Below are 19,058 nucleotides of genomic sequence, written 5' to 3'. Positions count from 1 at the left end.
TTAAGTGTTGGTGTCCCTGGCACCTGGCCTGAGACGCCTGGGGTGGGTGGGCCCTAGCACACCCTTGACTGCCCCTGCTGGCCTCATCACCATCTTCCCGGCCCACAGCGAGCTGGATTACTACGACTCCCACAACGTCAACACCCGGTGCCAGAAGATCTGCGACCAGTGGGATGCCCTCGGCTCTCTGACCCACAGCCGCAGGGAAGCCCTGGAGGTGAGGAGGGGCGATGCCACCCACCGAGCCTGTGTCCCCGCTGCCTTGAGGCTGGGGGGGCGGTAACCATGTCCAGACCCTTTAGCTTCCCCTGACCCACCCAGATGGGACATTCTCTGGCTCCTTCCTGCCCCCACACCCCTCCCCCCCATTCCCCACTGCTCTTGCTCGCTGGCTGACCTCTGTACTCTGTCCCTGTCCCTCCCCATGCACACCAGAAAACAGAGAAGCAGCTGGAGACCATTGACCAGCTGCACCTGGAGTACGCCAAGCGGGCAGCCCCCTTCAACAACTGGATGGAGAGTGCCATGGAGGATCTCCAGGACATGTTCATCGTGCACACCATCGAGGAGATCGAGGTCTGCAGCCGCCGACCTTCTCCTGGGGCCTCAGCGGGGCTGGACGGCCCCCTCACTCCCTCTCCTTCCCCAGGGCCTCATCTCAGCCCATGACCAGTTCAAGTCGACACTGCCAGACGCCGACAGGGAGCGCGATGCCATCCTGGCCATCCACAAGGAGGCCCAGAGGATCGCCGAGAGCAACCACATCAAGCTGTCGGGCAGCAACCCCTACACCACCGTCACACCCCAGATCATCAACTCCAAGTGGGAGAAGGTGAGTGGGGCCCATCGGCAGGGCCCGGGCTGGGGCTGGGGCTGGGGCTGGGCCAGCCCGGTGAGGGAGCCGCCACCTGACCGCGCTGCTCGCGGCCGTCCCCAGGTGCAGCAGCTGGTGCCTAAGCGGGACCAGGCCCTCCTGGAGGAACAGAGCAAGCAGCAGTCCAACGAGCGCCTCCGCCGCCAGTTCGCCAGCCAGGCCAACATCGTGGGGCCCTGGATCCAGACTAAGATGGAGGTGAGGGGCCCGGCCCCCGCTGTGGGCCCAGGAGAGCCTGGCAGGGCCGAGTTGGGAAAGAGCCCCCAGTGAGCGGGAGGCCCCAGTGCTCCCTGGGGCCAGCAGGCTGGGAGCCCCGACGGCCTCGCGGGAGGAGGCGGGTCAGTAGGATTGCGTCGGTGGAAAGGGCAGTGCTGCCCAGAGGGAGACTCCGCTGAGCAGTCAGAGGTGGCTCAAGCCTCGACTCTGCCCTGGACTGGCAATCGTGAGCTCAGGAGTTTAATCTCTGCTCCTCAGTTTTCTCCTCTCTAAAATGGGTGTGAAAACAGTTACCGCGCTCAGACCCTCAGTGTGCTCACGGATGACCCTTGTGACCCGGCCACAGGAAGGCTGGTAAAGATCCGATTGCAGCTCTGGCTGCCACTTGCCAGTTGCTCACCGTGTACCAGGCACCCTGTTGGCCAGGGCGGCCTCGCTTAAACTTGCAGCAAGCCTGGGAGGGGCGCAGGCAGGCCAGCCTCGCAGCCCAGAGCTGGCTGCCCAGCGTGGCCACTGTGGGAGCCGAGGCGTGGGGAGCCGCTCTGAAGATGGCCAGGCCTGGGACAGATCCCAGCTCTGCCACTTGCTGTGACAAGTTGCTCTCTTTGGGCCTCAGTTTGCACATCTGCAGTCTGGGCTGTCACCGTCCTGGGCCTCACAGGGAGTCGAGGGTGCAGTGAGGTTGGGCGCATTATACTTGGCACAGAAACGCTCCATCCTGGCTGCTTTACTCTAGATGACAGGACTGGGGGGACAGCCAGCGAGCTGCAGGCCTTCCAGGAGAGGGGACCCCTGGGCAAAGGCCCCAGGCTGGAGGCCCCCCTGGCTGTGGGGCAGCCAGCGACAGAGAGACCTTCCCCAGGTGGCTGGGGGTGGCCGAGGGCCCGCCAGCCTGCCCCCAGCGCAGTGCCTTCTCTGCAGGAGATCGGGCGCATTTCCATCGAGATGAACGGGACCCTGGAGGACCAGCTGAGCCACCTGAAGCAGTACGAGCGCAGCATCGTGGACTACAAGCCCAACCTGGACCTGCTCGAGCAGCAGCACCAGCTCATCCAGGAGGCCCTCATCTTCGACAACAAGCACACCAACTACACCATGGAGGTACGCCCACCGCCCCGCCGCCCCCGCCAGCTCAGGATCCCGCAGCCGCCCAGGCCGGGCCTCCGTGTGCCAAATCGTTGGGGCCAGTAGAAGAGCTATCTGCCACTTCCTCTGTCTCCTCTTTTACTCTGACGGCAAAGAGACTAGATTGAACATCCACACATTTCAGAAAAGCACAGTTTTCCCACCACCGCTCTCCCATCACCATGACAACGTGTGGCTCAGGACAGGCTCCCGGGAGAGCTGGGAGGGCAGCATCTGCCCCCGCTGTGGCCTCAGCAGTTTCGTCCTCGCTTGAGGACACAGATCCGCCAGCGTGTGCCGGAGTCCGTGGGCACAGCTCGCTGCGGGGTCAAAGTATCGGGCTGGTTGCCATCCTTGGGGTATGCTTGAAATTGTCCACCAGGACCATATTTACACCATGCACATCCACAGATACCACAAAACAAGTAGGTTTTCCCTCGTAGAAAGCCAGTTAGACGTTGCCCAGCATACCTCTGCTAAGGTTCCCAGTGGATCCTGGCACAGGTATTGGGCCCTGGCCCTGCTCTGCTGGGACATAAACCAACGTGACGTGGACCCTGCTGGTTGGCAGAGGCCACAGGGAGGCGCCACGCCTGTTGCTGTGTGCAAATGAGGCCCAGAGAGCAGGAGCTGGACTGGGGCTGGGGAGAGAGTCGGGGTGGGTCCGACTCCAGGCCACATCCCGCTGCGAGGGGGCGCCGTGGTCCCAGCTCCCCAGTCACAGCCTTGCCCCTCCCCAGCACATCCGTGTGGGCTGGGAACAGCTGCTCACCACCATCGCGCGCACCATCAACGAGGTCGAGAACCAGATCCTCACCCGCGACGCCAAGGGCATCAGCCAGGAGCAGATGCAGGAGTTCCGCGCCTCCTTCAACCACTTCGACAAGGTGGGCCGCTCCTGCTGCCCCCGGGTGTCCCTCCTCCCTGCTCTCACCGTCCCATCCCGCCCCCTCCGTCGTCTTTGCATCTGTCCGTCCGTTCACATCACAGTTGCTGAGTATCAGCCGCCACTCACAGGGCCTGGCAGGGCCTCAGCCACTGACGGGGCGCAGAGGCACGTGACCTGGACCCCCAGCCTCGGCTTCCCTCGAGGCAGGAGAGGAGGTCCCAAGCCCCGGCTCTGGGGCAAAACCTTGCCAACCTACCAGTGAACTAAGTTCCAGCACGGCTGAGATCCAGGACCCAGCTGGGCTTCTGGGATGTGCGTGCACGCACGCATGCACGCGCACACACACGCACACACGTGCACACACGCGCGCACGCACGCGTGCACACGCACACACGTACGCACACACACACACACACACGCACACACACGGGGGTGTTAACGTGCAGATTCCGCCTGGCATTCCCTTTCGAAGGGCCCTGAGCACCTGTGTTTGCCCCTCCCCCTCCTACCCTGCTGGGCCGGGCGCCCTCAGCTCTGCACTGTCAGGCGGGGACCCCGACATCCCACGCGGGATGGGGTGCGGTCCCTTTTCTTCCACCCCAAATCCTGGGGGCAAGGAGAGCTCCCACTCCCTCACGAGTCCTGGGACTCAGTCCTCAGTCCTGCACCTCAGCTCCTGCCCCTGCTCTGGCCCAGGGGCCTCTGACTGCCCGCCAGGCCACCCACGGCCCTCCACTGTCCCTCCCTGCCCTGGCTGTCACCTCATCCTCGTCCCCTCTAACTGTGTGTTTCCTCCCCCATGTGTTCCCCTCCCCCTGCCCTCTGCACGGGACCCTGGCCCCTCTCCCCACCTCTCTGCGGGGCCTGGTCTCCACGGACGCCCACCCGGCAGGACCACGGCGGGGCGCTGGGGCCGGAGGAGTTCAAGGCCTGCCTCATCAGCCTGGGCTACGATGTGGAGAATGACCGGCAGGTACGCGCCCGCGCCCGCCGACCGTGGCATTAACTGCTCTTTCTCTCTCTCTCTCCTCTCTGTCTCCCCTCCTCTCGCCGTGCCGCCCCTTGTCATTGCGTGTGCCATTTCACCCGCTCTCCTGCCTCCTCCCTGCCCTGTGTCTCTGGACACCGTCCCCCTTACCTGGTCTCTCGGGGCCGCCTGTTTCCCCCGCTCTCCGCCACTGTCCTGTTTCCCGCTGTGCACATGGGGCGGCCCCTCTTGCCTACTCTGGGTCTGGCCTCCTCTGCTGTCCCTGCGTCCTCGAGCAGAAACAGACAGGCAGCATGGACTCCGATGACTTCAGGGCTCTGCTTATCTCCACAGGATACAGCCTGGTATGCGGCCTCTGCTCCCCTGCTGCCGTGCTCTCCTCCTCCTCCACTCCTCTGCCTCCCCCTGCTCCTCCTCCCCTCCCTTCCCCATCCCTCTTCCCCCCCCACTCCCCTTCTCCTCCTCTCCTTCCTCCCCGCCTTCTCCCCCTCCTCCCTTTTCTCTTCTCCCTTCTCCTCCTGCCTCCCTCTCCTTCCTCCTCTTCCTCCTCCCCTTCTTCCTCCTCTTCTCCTCCCCTTTCTGCTTTCCCTTCTCCTCCCCCTCCCTCTCCCTCCCCTTCCTCCTTTCCCTTCTCCCCCTCTTCCTCCTCCTCCCTCCCCTTCCTCCCCTGCCTTCTCCTCCTCCTCTCTTTCCTCCTCTCCCTTCTCCCCCTCCTCCCTTTCCTCGCCCCCCCCCTCCCCCTCCTCTCCCTCCCCCTCCTACTCCTCCTCTCCTCTTCCTCCTCCTCTCTGCCACCTCCGCCCCCGCCTAGAGTCTCCCTGTCCTCTGGGACACTCCACCAGAGCAGCACAGCCTCGCTGCCTCTTCTGCTGCATCTGCTGGGCTGGGGTCCCTCCAGTGACTCCCTGGCCTCCCCTTCCTTTCCTAGAAGTGTGCAGAGAGGGGTCAGGTCCCTGGCTCTCCCCCTTCTCTCTCTTTCTCTCTCTCCCCCATCCTTCAGAGCTAGCTTGTGAGCCTGGGGCTGATGAGCAGAAGCCCTGTGTGGTCCACGCCCCAGCTCCTCACTTCCCACAGACATGGGCGGGATGGAGCAGCAGGCCCAGCCCGGCCTGGGGGACCAAGGCCCTTGGAGGCCGGCTCACAACGGCAGCTTGCTGGGCCAGGCTCGGGCTCTGCTCTCCTGGCCTGGTTCTCCTGGGGGGCATCTGCCAGGCCAGGCTGGGCCGCCCTGCTTGGCTCACATGCTCTGTCCCCTGCCCGACTCCCACCCCGCAGGGCGACGCCGAGTTCAACCGCATCATGAGCATGGTTGACCCCAACCACAGTGGCCTCGTGACCTTCCAAGCGTTCATCGACTTCATGTCGAGGGAGACCACCGACACAGACACGGCCGACCAGGTCATCGCTTCCTTCAAGGTCCTGGCAGGGGACAAGGTAAGCGAGACGCCTCGGGGGCACCTGGGGGCCGGCGGCGTGGGGCCCTTGCTGCCAGGACAGGGCATGGGGGAGGGTGGGCCAGCGTGTGGGTAGGGGTGGCCCAGAGTCCCACTCTGCCACCCCCAGAACTTCATCACGGCCGAGGAGCTGCGGAGAGAGCTGCCCCCCGACCAGGCCGAATACTGCATCGCCCGCATGGCGCCCTACCAGGGCCCCGACGCCGTGCCCGGTGCCCTCGACTACAAGTCCTTCTCCACAGCCCTGTACGGCGAGAGCGACCTGTGAGGCCGGCCCTGTGCGGCCCGCGCCCTCCTCGCAGCCTCCCGGAGGGGCTGGGCCCGGCCACTCCTCTGACTCTGTATCTATGCAAAGCGCCTGGCAGTCCTTCCTGGGGTGGGCGGGGCGGGGAGGCGCTGGGCCGGCTCTCTTCTCTCTCTGCGTCCTGGCCCTGGCCGGAGGCTGCTCTTCCTCCCCCTGGACGGGGCATGCGTGCGGGCCTCTGGGCAGCGCTTCTGGTCTGGTAAATATATGTGATGTGCTTTGTCATTTTTTTTAACTACATGGAGGGGCCAGTGGATCCCCACAGCAAAACAGGCCCCCTCCTAGCCCTCGGAACGCCCTCCACACCCCGGCCCTCCCTTTGTCCCCGAGGTTCCTTCAAGGCTCCCAAATCCATCCAGGCCAAAGCCCGACGTGCCTTGTCCAGGAGCCGCCCGGGCCTGCGACGGGCCCAGCAGAGGGCGCCTCGGCTCCCGACAGGACAGGGGACCCCACTCCTGTCTCCCCGCCCCCCCCCAGGTGACTGCCCCACTGAGGGGTGCTGCCCGGCACCCCTGCTCTGCAGCAGAGGAGTGGGGCTGGCAGATGGCCTTGCCCCCCGCCGGCCCCACCTTGCTTTGTCCGGACCTACGCCTCTCAGATTTTCTAAGGACCAAAAAAAAAAAAACCCACAAAAAAACAAAAAATCCACCCACACACAAAAAACTATAAAAAAAAAAATTTAAAAACTTTCAGAGAATTGCTATTTACTTTATTAACTTACGGATTTATTATATAAATATATATCCACCTAGCACCGTATCTCTGCCGCCTCTGCTCGTAATGACGTAGCGATCGCCCCCCCGCTCCCCCCACGCCCGCTGGTCTCTGTCGTTGTGTGGAGCGAGGGTCTCTGGGACCCTCCCCAGGGGAGGGTGGGCTGCTGGCCTGGCTGCCTGTTAGTTGATGGTTTTGCTCCCTCCCTGCCCTTTTTTTGAGTTTATTCTGATAATTTTTTTTTCTCGGTTTCTGGATAAACCACCCTTCTGGGGACAGGATAATAAAACATGTAATATTTTTAAGAAGGATTTCTACAGTGTTCTCTCTTCTTCTCTCCTGTCTCTGCTCTCCGCCTTCTAGGAGAACAATGACAGGACACCTCTTCCCAGAGCAAGGCGGGGCTGGGGGCTGGGCGGGGGGCACAGCCCCTGTTCCCCTGAGTGTGGAGGAGTGCGTGCTCCCGGGGACCGCTCTGGGCCAGGCACTGTTCTAAGCGAGTAACGCGCCCCAACTAGTATAGCCTGCACGAGGAAGGTGCCATGACTGCCCCGTACACAGGTGAGGCGTGCAGAGCCCAGAGAGGTGCAGACACAGCCCGGCGTCACCCAGCTGGCGAATGGTGGGCCAGGAATCGACCCCAGGCAGGCTGGCTCCTGAGGCCTAGAGGCTGTGCTCTGAACCACTGCTTACACCAGAGCATCAGCCCGGGCCAGACAGGCAGGGGAAGGGCCGCAGGCGGTGCCTCTGCTCAGACCCCCTCTCTGCGGAATAAATGCTGGTCCAGGCTGGTGGAGGGGAAAGGTGGGGCCCCAGCCGCTCTCCCGCCTCTGGCAGCAGGTGCTCCTGCACCGAGATCCTAGGAGAAGGTGGCCACCTCCATCCACTGGCGAGAGAGGACGGGGGCTTGAGGCTGCGTCCCCCGGGGCCCTGTGCTGCCCTCCCCCTCGGCCCAGGCTCACCTGTCTGTGAGTCAGGCAGACGACGCCCTCGCCCCCATCCAGGTGCTGGCTGCAGTGGCCTGTACAGAGTGGGCAGGTGAGCGCCCCCCTCCCTGCCCCCCGCCCCCCACGCCAGGGGTGGCACTCACGGAAGATGCAGGTGAGCTGCGCCACACAGGCCACGAAGCGCTCGAAGTCCACACGTAGGCGGCTGTCCCGGTAGCGGCTGGTGAGGGCCTGGGTCAGCTGGTTGTTGAGGTGGAAGCCTGGGGGGAGGCCGCCTCTGAGCCCCTGACCCCCTCAGTGCCGCCCCCCCCCGCCCTCACTCCTCTGGGAAGACAGACACTGGGGGCCTGTTTCCCCCTCTCAAATCCCAGCTGCGTGGCCACGGACAGCTCCCTTCACTCCTGGGCCTCAGTTTCCTCATCTGTCACGTGGGGCCTCTGAGAGCCCTGACCCCATAAGGCTGTGTGACGATGTTACATGTGGAGCTTAGAACAGTGTCCAGCATGTCACAGCTACGTGTCCCTGTCGTCACTCCTTTAAACTCTGGAATCTCTGCTCGTGGACACTGGAGGGTGTTCCCGTCAGCAGAATGTTGTGGGTGCCCCGGAGCTGATTTCTTTATACTCCACCTCAGGCGATTTCTGAGGTTTAGAAATCCTCCATGATGAGGACTCGCCTGAGTCATTTAAAAGCTGCAGACACTGGTCCCCCTCCAGGCTCGGGGGTGCGGTGACGCTCCAACCCCCCTGAGTCCAGAGACACGTGAGCCGAGGGCGCCTGCAGCGGCCTCTGCTGCCCCCATTCTGTGCATCCGTTCACTCAACAAATACCCACCCGGCAGGAGCCGTCACACGCCATGCCTTGCTCTGGGGGCTGCGGCCTCCCCCTGGCCGTGTGACCTCCCCCAGGTCACTCTTCCTCTGGCCTTCATCTGCCCTCAGGATTGGGGGGGATGCCGTGCCCAGCACCGTGGGTGACCCCACCCACGGAGGGCGAAGGGCCCTCAGCTGCCGGCTCCCTCCAACCACCGTTGTGGCTCGTGTGTCCTGTGTTGCCTGCTGTGGGGTCCTGCCCAGGGTCCCCTGGAACTCGTGAAACCCCTCACCTAGTGTATTGGGCCCTGGTGACATGACCCGCACTGTCCTCAGCCACCTGGTGGCCCCGCAGGCCACACCATCTCCCGCTGCCCTCCCCCGCTCCTCCACCTGGCCTGTGGCCCTTATCTGGCCTCCTTTGTATTTGCTGTTCCCTCTGCCCAGAGCACCTTGTCCTCTTGGCCGGGAGCATCCCACTCTTCAGACACTCTCCTCCAGGAAGCCCTCTCGATACCCCCCAGCATGCAGCTCCCTGTGCCGCCCCCGTCCCGCCCTGACCCCTCTGCGCTGTCACTGTCACTGTGGGCTTTGGCTGCCCCTGGACTGGAAGCCGCGGGAGGTCAGGGAAGGGTTTCTGGTCACCACTGAGTCCCCAGCCTCGGCGGGCACGGGAGCAAGTGTTGAGGCGATGCTTATGGAGCACAGGATGGGACCAATGGGAGCGGGTCATTTCTCTCGCCGTCCCCCGACCCCGAGCCGGCCCGCCTGTCCCTGGGCTCCTGGGAGGCGGCTTCCTGCTGGCCCTGGGCATTCCCTCCTCCATACGTGGCACTAACGTTCCCTTGCCAGTCAGCTCCAGCCCCATGCGCCCTGCCCCTGACTTGCCTCTCCCTCCTCCCTCTCATAGATGTGAAGAGCTGAGCTCCTCCGAGGCCTCATGGGGCTCCACTGTCTCCCCGCCAGTGTCTCCTCTCTGACCACCTGCCCTCCCCAGCCTCTTCCTCCTCCAGCCACACTGCCCACCCCCCCCCCCCCAATCACTGGGCCCCTTGTTCACTCTACAGCAGCCTCCTCGAAGCTATTCCAACACAGTGGCAAGATCCCATCTCAGGGCCTTAGCACTGGCTGTTCCCTCTGTCTGGACTGCTCTTGTCCCAGTCTCCCCAAGGCTCACTCCCCTTCCGTCACATCTCTGCTCAAACATCACCTTCTCCCGGAGGCCTTCCCCGACAGCTTGTCCCAGACCGCACCCCACTCCTGCACGCCCTGATGCCCTGGCCTGCCTTCTTTCACCGTCACAGCCATCTGTCAGATGCCATCTGCCCCAGATGCTTCCCTTGTCTGCTGTCTGTCTGCTCCCAGAGACCGTGGGCCCCACCAGTGCACTGCAGCAGTTTCTCCTACCTAGAGCCACTCCGGGCACGGCCCAGCCTCAGTGACACTGAAGCGGCCGTACTGACCTCCCCTCTGTCCCCTTCCTCCGGCCTCTGCGCCTGTCCATCGGGACTCCGTTCCACTGCCTCATGTCTGCCCGTCTTCTACTCTCTGGCCCCACCTCTCCCCTCCTCTGTTCTTTTCTTGCGCATCCCTGGACCTTTGACCTGCCCCCTTGGGGTCTCCCTCTGTCTCAGACTCTGGGTCACAGTCCCCCCCTCCCATCTCCCTTGTCTCCCCCTTCCTTTGTGTGGCAGTCGAGCCCTGGGGTCAGGCTGGGGACCTGGCAGGCCCGCGTCTGATCCTGGCTGCCCCTCCAGCGCCCCCACGAGGCCAAGAGCGGGGGCTGATCCCGCACTTTTCTAACTTGCTTTGGAGCCCAGGAGAAGCCCAGCTCCGGCTCCCACACGGGTGGAGGGGCTGTTCCACCTCCCCCGAAGAACGCAGCCGCCAGCGGGAGCCCTCGGCACACTGTCACGGCAGCGCGCCCCCAGCACCAGGCCCTGCGGGCCCCATTCCACAGGCTCCTCCGAGCCGCCCCGGGCAGTGGCCACTTTACAGAGAGGGGACAGAGGCTCAGGGAGCCGGACGTGCGGCTGGGGCCAGCCGAGGGGTGAGTCAGCAGAGCTGGGATTCCAACCCAAGCTCCCAGGAATCCAGGACATTCCACCGCGAGGCCCTGGGGGCTGGGGCCTCAGACACCAGCTCCCAAGCCTCCCCCATCTTCCCTCTGCATCCCCCAGGCCCAGCCCCTCATACCCTCTTCCACCCCCACACAGAGGGTTCTCCCCATTTGGCCTCTCAGGGTTACCCCGTCCCTGCCGAGAGCTGGCAATGAACCCAGGCGCGGGCTTTGTGGATGGCTGCAGCGGGGTGGGCAGTCAGGACCCCAAGAAGATGCAGCAGGCAGGGAGCAGATCCCGTCCCAGGCCCCCCAGGACCCTGTCCCTACCTGCCGCATTCAGTGCCAGCCTCAGCTCATAGGAGTTCATGGTCCCGGAGGCGTCCTCATCGAACTTGTCGAATGTGGCCTGGGCACAGAGGGACAGGTCAGCCCCCTGCCTCAGGCCCCGGGCACCCCCAGGGCCAAAGGGGGACCTTGGAGGCCGACAGGCAGGTCCCACCCCAGCTCCCTCCTTCCCGGCTGGTGCCCTGGGCGAGCAGCCATCCCTTGGACCACAAGGGGCTTGGAGGAGAGGTGACGTGCCTGAGGTCACACAGACAGAAAGGGGTGGATGGGCAGGGGCGTCCTAGCCGGTTCCCTCCCAGCTGACATGGGGTGGTCATTCCCCCGTCTCCCTAAGGCCAACCAGCCCTATAGCACCCGAGTCCCTGTTAGTAAAGAGGCTTCTCCCTCCAGGAGGAGGCGGCCCTGCCCAGCCCCCATCTTACCTGCCACTCCAGGAGGTGGCGCCAGAGCTGCTGGAAACGGTGCAGGCCTAGACTCCGGCCGTGCTGGGGAGGAGGCATGTGGCTAAGGCAGGCTCCCCAGAAGGGGAGCAGAGGCCCCCGCGCCCCCATCCTCCACACCCAGGCACAACCTCCACCACGTACCCCAAAACACTGCAGCAGCTGCTCACAGGTCCTGAGCCCCAGCTCTCTCGGGGTCCGCGCGTGGGCCCTGGCTACAGGAAACAAAAGAAAAAGACGGAACGTCCTGCATGCCTGCCATCCGTGTAAATGCTAGAGATTATTGCCACCCCCATGTTAACAGAAACTGAGGCACAGAGAGCCAGGTGGCTGCCGGGGACGAACAGAGTCTGGATCTGACCCCAGGCAAGGGAGTTCTGAGTCTGTGCTCAAGGCGGCTCCAACCCCTGCCTGTCCCTGAGATCGTGGCCTTGGCCACGGGTCCTGCCACAGGACCCACATGTGGGGAGGCGCTGCCAGGCTGAGCCCATGGCTCCCATGGCCTGAGTCCCAGCAGCATAGTGGATTAACACGCACAGGGGTCCACTCTGGCCCCCAGCTCACCAGGCTCCAGGGCGATGCTTAGTAAGGTCTGGAGCTGAGGGGCGCTGAGTTCTTCCTCCTGGTCAGGGAGAGAACGGGTCATGAGGCCATTCACTCAGATAGCCACTCAACAAACAGCTTGGGGCTGGGTCCAAATGGCATGGTGGGTGAGCAGCGCTGGGGACACAGCAGAGAGTGAGGGAACCCCTTTCCCTCTGCCTGCCATTTCAGAGCTGACGGTCCAGACAGGGAGACCTGTCCCCAGAGCGGTCAGGGCTGCACTGGGGAGGCACTGGGCTGTGGGAGCTGACCAGCCTGGAGGAGGGGCAGGAGAGCTCCCAGAGAAGGCATTTTAGAAAGAGGAGGCTTAGCCAGGCAGAGGGTTTGAAGGGAGAGAAGGCGCCCAGGCAGAGGGACAGATTGAGCAAAGGCCCTGGGGCAGGGAAGAGCTGTGAGCATGAGAGAAGAAGGTCATGAGATTTAAGCTCAGAGAGAGAGAGAGACACTAGAGCAAAATGAGACACCCAGGATGAGGGAGAGGCTCAAGGGGGGGGTCCCCCTTATCCCCCTCCCCGTTCCTCACCTCTCCTGCCAGCTCCTGAAACAGCTGCTCCAAGCCCACCTCCAGGGGAACGTAGGGGACCTGTGGGTGGGGGGAGTTTAGTTCTGGCCAAGAGCAGCCCCCACGTCGTGCCCCCTCCAGGGCAGCCCCTCACCGACAGGGCGCGCAGGTCGGCGCTGATGGCGTCATCGATCTCCCTGCAAATTACAGATGGCAGTGGGGGCGGCTCACCCCGGGGTCTCGGCGGAGGAATGGGGGAGGGGTGTCTAGGCGGGATCCCGGGGGCCCTGGGCGGATGCACTCGGGGCACGGGGGCCGGGGCGCCCGGGACGCGGGTCTGGGGGTCCCCGGGGCGGACGGGGTGCCCGCTCACCGCGCGGTGTGGCGGCGCTCGGAGAAGACGCGCAGCGTGAAGTCGGCCTCGTCGCCGGCGCGGGCGGCGCTGGGCACCACCAGGTAGTGGCCGGGGCGCAGGCGGCAGCGGCGGCTCACGTCGCGGCGGGTGCAGAAGGGCGAGCGGTCGGCGCGCAGCAGGCTCGGCAGGAGCGTGCGGCTGCGCGGGGAGTCCCAGAGGCCCAGCAGCTGGGGGCGGGGGCGGCGTGACCGCGACGCCCCAGCTCACGCCCCAGCTCACCCCCCACCCACCCACCCACCCACCGCGCCCGGTCCACACCCGCGGGTTACCCCGTCACCCGCCCTGCCCCCCCACGCAGGTTGTCCGAGCCCCTGGGGCTGATTCAGGCACGGATGGACTCTGGGATCTGGGGTCCCATCAGAGACCCACCTCCTCCGGGATCTGTGAGAAGGAAGAAAAAGAGGAGACAGGGCCAGAGGCGGCGGCCGCTCCCCAGAGTCCCCTCCTGCCCCCTCCACAGCCTCCACCTCCCAGTGCCCTCTCTTTCTCTGTTTCCCATTGCACCCCTCCTTGAGCCGCTGCCCCCGCATCCAGATTCCAGCTCCTCCTGGACCCCTCCCTCCCGGCGGTGCCCTCAAGGACCTTCTCTGCTCCTTGGTCCCCTCCCTGACCCTCAGCCCTCAGCCCTTGCTCTGACCCCTTTCTGACCCCTCATCCCTTTGCCTTTCTGGCCCCCGCCTCCCTCCGCGCCCTCCCTAGCCGCTCAGTCTCTCCCAGCACTCCTTCTGATTCCCTCAGCTCTCTCTCCGTCCCTGACCCTCGGCCGCATCCTCTACCCCGCAGCCTCCCCGCCGCCTCCGGTCCCCCGCGGCCGCTCGCTGCCTCCCTGCTCCCCGCGCCTCTGCCCAGCGCGGGGTCCCACCTGGAACACGTGGAAACCCACGGTGAGGTAGGTGAGGCCCTGGGCCCTCAGGCGCCGTCGGTTCCTCTGGATGAGTGACAGGAGGACAGTGCACTTGGGGGTGCGGCCCCCCTGCGCAGGGCCCCGCGCCCCTGCTGCCCCCCAGCCCCCCCAGGGCCCCTCCTCGTCCTCGTCCTCGTCATCGGGCTCCAGCAGCGTCAGCCGGAACTGGGGGTTGGTCCAGAAGGTTTCTAACAGAGGAGAAAGCAATGGGGTTACGGCCTGCCACAGCCCGCCCCCCCCCCACCCCACCTCGCGGCTTGCCCCTCAGGGACCCTCGGGGCCTCACCGGCACCAGGCTGGCTCCCGCCGGAGTTGAAGCCGCGCACCCAGCGGCCTTGAAAGGTGTGGATGTGCCAGCCGCCTCCCGCCGGGCTGGGGCCCAGCACCTCGGGGCTCAGCGAGCAGATCTGGACGGTGTCGAAGTGGCGAAGGAAGTCCTGCAGCTCCATCCTGCGCGGCGAGAGGCCAGTGGTCAGAGCCCCGCCCGCCCCCGGGGCCGGCCTCCCAAACGTGTTAAGACCCCAGCGTGACCCCCGAGTCACGGAACCCCCCAAATGCCTTAAATAGTGCCACGTACTCTGCAGTCCCCGTGGTAATACCCTGTCTCGAGAAAGGACCCCCAATCACTGAGCCCCAGCTCCGCCAGATTTCAAGTCCCCAGAAACCACCGCGAACTGTGAGATGCACAAACTGCCCCCGAATGTCGTCAAATTGCGTTCAACCCCCAAAATCAAGACCCTCAGACTCTCGACTACCAGCAAGTATCCTACCGCCCCTTAATATTGCCAAATCGCAAGAAACGCCCCGGATGTCACCAAGTCCCCCTCAATTGCCCTAAATGTCACCCCTCCCCCTTCAACCCCCAAGGTTATGAATTCCCCTAACATTACTACCAGTTCTTCCTGACTCCCCAGTAGAACCCGACCCCCAAATTACCACTGACAGGGTCAGTGCCCATCCCCAGGGACTTCCGCCGTGTCCCTGCACGCAGGCCGCCCCCTCCCTGAGCCCCACGGCCTGGCGCCCCTTCCCTTCCCCCGGAGGCCGGGCTGGGTGCCCCCAACTCACCAGAACTCGCCGTCCTCTTTCTTCACCAGCAGGGCCTCTCGCCACTCGGCGGGGAGCGCGTCCCAGCGGGGGCAACTGGGGAGACTGGGGAGTGAGCGGTGGGTGGGTGGCGCTAAGTCCGCCCCCGCCCCCGCCCCCCAGATGCGTCCCACCTGTCGCTCCAGGCCCCGGTCCACTCCACGCGGCCCCATGGGTTCCGCAGCCGCAACAGCCGCACCTTGGTGAAGCCCAGGGACACCTGAGGGCGGCATCGGCAGTGGGGGTGACGCTGGGATACCCCCTGCCAGCCCCCCCACGGGGATACCCACCTTGTGCGTGCCCGTGACGGAATACGCATGTCCCTTCACCAGCCCGTCTTCTGTGCGGTACTCGCCCCGATCACTCTGGGCGGAGGACAGGGGACGGTGAGGCCACGGTGGGGGACGGGAGGGTGGCCGCTCCTCTCTGCCCCACCCCCCGACCTCCTGCCACCAAAGCAGGAGTCAACCAGAGCCCTCAGTTGAATGGCGCGGGGCTTGGAGAGGGTGAGGGCGTTGGTGAGGGAAGATGGGAGATGAAGGAGAGAGAGGCAGAGGAGAGGAGTCAACAACAGACGGAAGGAGGAGGAGAGACAAAGAGACAGAGAGATACAGAGCAGACAGAGAGAGATGGAGAGGGCAGAGAGACACAAAAGACAAGGAGAATCAGTTACACAGTGGAGGATTAAGTAAACGAATGAGTGAATGAGTTAGACTGACTCAGTGAATGAATATGTGACTGGGTAACAGACGAACATATGACCCAAGCTGAGCCCATGAAAATCAACCCTGGGACTTTTGCTGAAATTCTCAGAAAGAGGCCCTCGTTTTTTTTTGTTTTTTTTTTTTTTAACCGCTGGGGTGGTGGGAGGTACCTACAGCTGTGAGGGCCCCTTTTGTGCCCATGAGGGGAAAACCTGCCTGAAAGTGAAGCTAAGTCAGAACGAAGAATAGAAAAATGCATTTGCAACATCCACTAAGCGCCTGGATCCAGCTATGCCTGAAGATTGGTTAGTTCTGAGAGTAAATAAATGTCCTTTTGACTTGCTCGCGTTTGATTTGTGAGAGAGAATAAGGCAACAGTGAAAGCAGAGAGGAGGACACGTGACCCCTGCCCCCTTCCAGCTGTGACTGTGCTCTGGTCCGGGTGGGGGGTCCCCATGGGAGGCTGACTCTCTCACCAGGGCAGTGGCGCCCACGAGGGACTCCTTGGCCAGGGCATGGCGCAGGGCCGAGAAGAGGCCCGAGGTGCCTTGCCTCAGGTAGAGCACCTCGCCCACGCCGCCCGTGAAGTCCACGAAAGCCTCATTCATGTGGCCGCCTCGCATCACCTCGTAGGAGCCGTGGAGCCTGTGGGAGCGGGTTGGGGTGGGGGTGTCTGAGGCCCGTGCGAGCATCTCGGGCAAGCCCATGGATCTGGGGGGCCTCTGTCGCAGGGTGTGGGGTCCCAGGGCTATCCCTGAAGTTTGCAAACTCTCGAGGTAGAAACTGTGGCATATTCTAGAAGCCCTTGGAAATCGGGCCTCTGGTCCCTGGGGCCACCAGGACTGTGTGATTCGGAGGTCACAGGAGAGCTCTGTCAGAATGCTGGGCGTCCTGGAGACTGTGTCTGAAACCTCGACTCTCCGGAGGGGTGATGTCTGCTTCAGGGGTACCCTGAGGGCTTGTCTGAGATTTCAGAGGCACAAGATGGGGAAAAGCAAAGATTCGAGGGTCTGGGGACCACAGCCAATATTTTGGAGATCCTTTGGGTTTCTCGATGGATCGGGAGAGACTGTCTGAGATGACAGGCCCCCGAGGGGATAAATGTTAGATTTGGTGCCTCAGGGCCTGAAAAATGAGATTTCAGGCTCCTTAAGAATTGGGGGTTTCTGGTGGGTCCCCAGGAATATTTCCGTGAGATGGCGATGGAGGGAGGTGTTTATTATTCAGAGGTGCTCAGGGGAGGGTGTGACATCAGAGTCCTGGGACTTGGTTTGGGGTCTTTGGTGGGGTGTCCAGAGGATCCGGGGGTCTTTGGGGGCTCGGGGCTGCCGCGGGGGTGCTGGAAGCCTTACTTGGCGTACGCCTTCTCCAGGAGCGGGGCCCAGAACTCATTCCGCTGAGCCGAGCGCACGAACATCAGCTTGCCCTCACGCACAGGCAGCCTGTCGTCCACCACGACGTCCACCCAGCGGCCAAACTGCCAGAGCTGGCGGGACAAGGGGCGGGGCCCAGGCGCGACCTCAGCCTCTGACCCCTGCCCCAGCTGTCCCAGCCGAAGTATTACAACTCCAAGAGGACAGCGTCAACTATGAAATCCATGTCGCCATGGGGGAAACTGAGGCATGGACAGAAGAATCAAGCTTTACCTGGAAGTGGAAGACACCTGCGTAGCCATCTTGGAAACCCTGTCCAGGGGGGACCACCCTGCATAGGAGCCGGGGGTACAGAGTGAGGGAGGCCGCGGCCGCAAGAAACCAGCAGTTACCTGGGAAGAAAGGCCAGGATTGGGTGATGGGGAAAGAGGGACACGGAGGGGAGGCCCGGGGGCGGAGCTGTCAGGGTCTCAGGGGCAGCTTGTGGGATCTGGGGGCTCAGGATGGTGCGGGGGTCCTACCCAGGCTCCCCTGACACACGTCTGTCCGGCTCATGTCCTCACAGATGAACTGCGGCTCAGCGCAAAACTCCTGTGGGTGACGGGGATGCCAGGCCTCAGCCAGGAGAGGGAGGGAGGGAGGGAGCTACTGGGAGGTCAGACGCCAGGTCCTCTCCTGCCCTCGCTGCTCAGTAATGAGCGAGAGAGAGGCTTGTAAAGCCTGTGGGCGGGCGGCTGCCTTCCCTGACCCAACAGAGGTGAGGGGGGGGCTGGTCTGCTCTGAGCCTGCCCGGCCACCCCTCCTCCCTCAGACCCAGGAGTCCAGGCCCCCAGCCCCTCCTCCCTCAGACCCAGGAGTCCAGCCCCCAGCCCCTCCTCCCTCAGACCCAGGAGTCCAGGCCCCCAGCCCCTCCTCCCTCAGACCCAGGGGTCCAGGCCCCCAGCCCCTCCTCCCTCAGACCCAGGGGTCCAGGCCCCCAGCCCCTCCTCCCTCAGACCCAGGAGCCCAGGCTCCCAGCCCCTCCTCCCTCAGACCCAGGAACCCAGGTCCCCAGCCCCTGGGCCCTCAGACCCAGGAGCCCAGCCCCAGCCCCTCCTCCCTCAGACCCAGGCCCCCAGCCCCAGCCCCACTTTACATGGGGCCGCATCCATTCCACCCCTTTGGTCTTCTCGGAGTCCGGCCCCAGCTGGTCATAGCCAAGGGTATCTGGGCCAGCAGGGAAGTAGGGATCTCGGAACAGAACCCCCTCCTCCAGGCAGGCTGTTCGGATTTTCTCATAGCTCTGGCCCCGAAAAGGCTTTGGGCCCCTGGTTCCAGGCCCTGCCTCCTCGTCCACCAGCTGGATGGTGACCCTCCTGCTGTCACACGCCATCCCAACACTCTGGGCTCACAGGCTGGTCCCAAGCCCTTTAACCTCTTGAGTCACGGGGGGCGGGGCTTCTCCTCCATCTGACCCCCACGGGGGGTCTTTACGTGTGAGAAGCCTCCCTCGTTAATACTAATTGATGGTTTGGTGTGGGGAGCAGGGACGCCTCTTCAGTGGTTCCCTCCCCAGGGCGTGGGGCCTTCAGTTGTGGCCACCATAGCAGCTTAATGGGCTTGGCTGGCAGCAGGAGGGAAGACGGGCAGAGCCGAGGGAGGACCGGTTGCCGCTGTGGGAGTGCCTAGAAGGAGGTCAGCGTGGGGGTGCCTTTCTACCAGCTTGTCCCTGCATGTCTCCCTCTGTGGGGCCAAGGAGAGCAGGGATGGGGGGCGTGTTTCCCGCTGCGTCTGTATCTCTCAGTCTCTCCATCTGCCGGCGTCTCTCATTGCTGCCATCGATCTCTCTTCTCCATCTTGGCCTCGCTGTCTCTCCCTGTCTCTCTCTTGTCTCTGTTTGTCTTTCTCTGTTTTTCTTTCTTTGTCTCTCTCTCTCTCAGTGACTCCCTCTGTCTCCATCCCTCTCTCTTTGTCTCTCTTTCTGTGTCTCTGTTTCTCTCTCTAGCTGCCTGTCTTGTGCATGCCTCACTGTCTGTCCCTCTCCATTCTTCTCTCTGTCCTTGTAAGTCCTCAGTCGCCCCCAGGGAGCCGTCAGGACCCCCGTCTCCCTCCTCCCGACCGGGCAGACCTCAGCCTGGTCGCCCCAGGCAGGGCTGGTAGTGGAGAGGCCACTCTGCACCTACCTGCCCTAAGCTGGGAGCTGGGCCCCCCGGGGACGATGACTCCCCGCCCTGCCCACACGTGGCTCAGGGTTCGGGGAGCAATGTTTCCCAAAAAGGATGCTGGAGCCGTTTGAAGAAATGGGAGAAATAGGTTCCAAGA

The 19,058-nt window shown here is 63.7% G+C and overlaps 2 protein-coding genes across 2 annotated transcripts in view; one reads left to right on the top strand and one right to left on the bottom strand.

The window, feature by feature from the left end:
• The window catches only part of ACTN4 (actinin alpha 4), a 70,575-nt gene extending 63,700 nt beyond the window's left edge, over positions 1–6,875 (top strand). The window contains exons 13-21 of the mRNA XM_046683065.1: positions 109–217; positions 436–576; positions 650–832; positions 938–1,072; positions 2,012–2,191; positions 2,956–3,102; positions 3,997–4,077; positions 5,368–5,526; positions 5,656–6,875. Coding sequence (XP_046539021.1) covers positions 109–217; positions 436–576; positions 650–832; positions 938–1,072; positions 2,012–2,191; positions 2,956–3,102; positions 3,997–4,077; positions 5,368–5,526; positions 5,656–5,814 — 1,294 coding nt within the window. The 3' untranslated portion in view covers positions 5,815–6,875. The remainder of the gene's footprint in view (positions 1–108; positions 218–435; positions 577–649; positions 833–937; positions 1,073–2,011; positions 2,192–2,955; positions 3,103–3,996; positions 4,078–5,367; positions 5,527–5,655) is intronic.
• On the bottom strand, positions 6,496–18,129 carry CAPN12 (calpain 12). Its single transcript, XM_046683067.1, has 21 exons — positions 17,893–18,129; positions 17,279–17,348; positions 17,031–17,149; positions 16,737–16,870; positions 15,861–16,029; positions 14,971–15,045; positions 14,815–14,900; positions 14,663–14,737; positions 13,881–14,044; positions 13,553–13,782; positions 13,060–13,071; positions 12,649–12,857; positions 12,430–12,472; positions 12,297–12,356; positions 11,735–11,792; positions 11,315–11,385; positions 11,153–11,215; positions 10,713–10,791; positions 7,655–7,771; positions 7,527–7,585; positions 6,496–7,450 (listed from the first exon to the last, which is right to left on the bottom strand). The coding sequence occupies exons 1-21, from the start codon at positions 18,127–18,129 to the stop codon at positions 7,424–7,426; spliced, it is 2,157 nt and encodes a 718-aa protein (XP_046539023.1). The 3' UTR covers positions 6,496–7,423.
• Between the last annotated feature and the right edge of the window lie 929 nt (positions 18,130–19,058).

Source organism: Equus quagga, chromosome 13, assembly GCF_021613505.1.
Source record: "Equus quagga isolate Etosha38 chromosome 13, UCLA_HA_Equagga_1.0, whole genome shotgun sequence".
Lineage (NCBI taxonomy): Eukaryota > Metazoa > Chordata > Mammalia > Perissodactyla > Equidae > Equus > Equus quagga.
Note: the sequence above shows the minus strand (reverse complement) of the source record. Positions and strands in the feature narration are given on the sequence as shown.

Coding starts and splice junctions, on each gene's coding strand:
- CAPN12 (XM_046683067.1), bottom strand. CDS start 18,129: ATGGCGTGTGACAGCAGGAGGGTCACCATCCAGCTGGTGGACGAGGAG. Junction 15,046..15,860: donor TCGTGGGCGCCACTGCCCTG/GTGAGAGAGTCA, acceptor TCCTCCGCCCAG/AGTGATCGGGGCGAGTACCG. Junction 12,473..12,648: donor GAGCGCCGCCACACCGCGCG/GTGAGCGGGCAC, acceptor TGTAATTTGCAG/GGAGATCGATGACGCCATCA.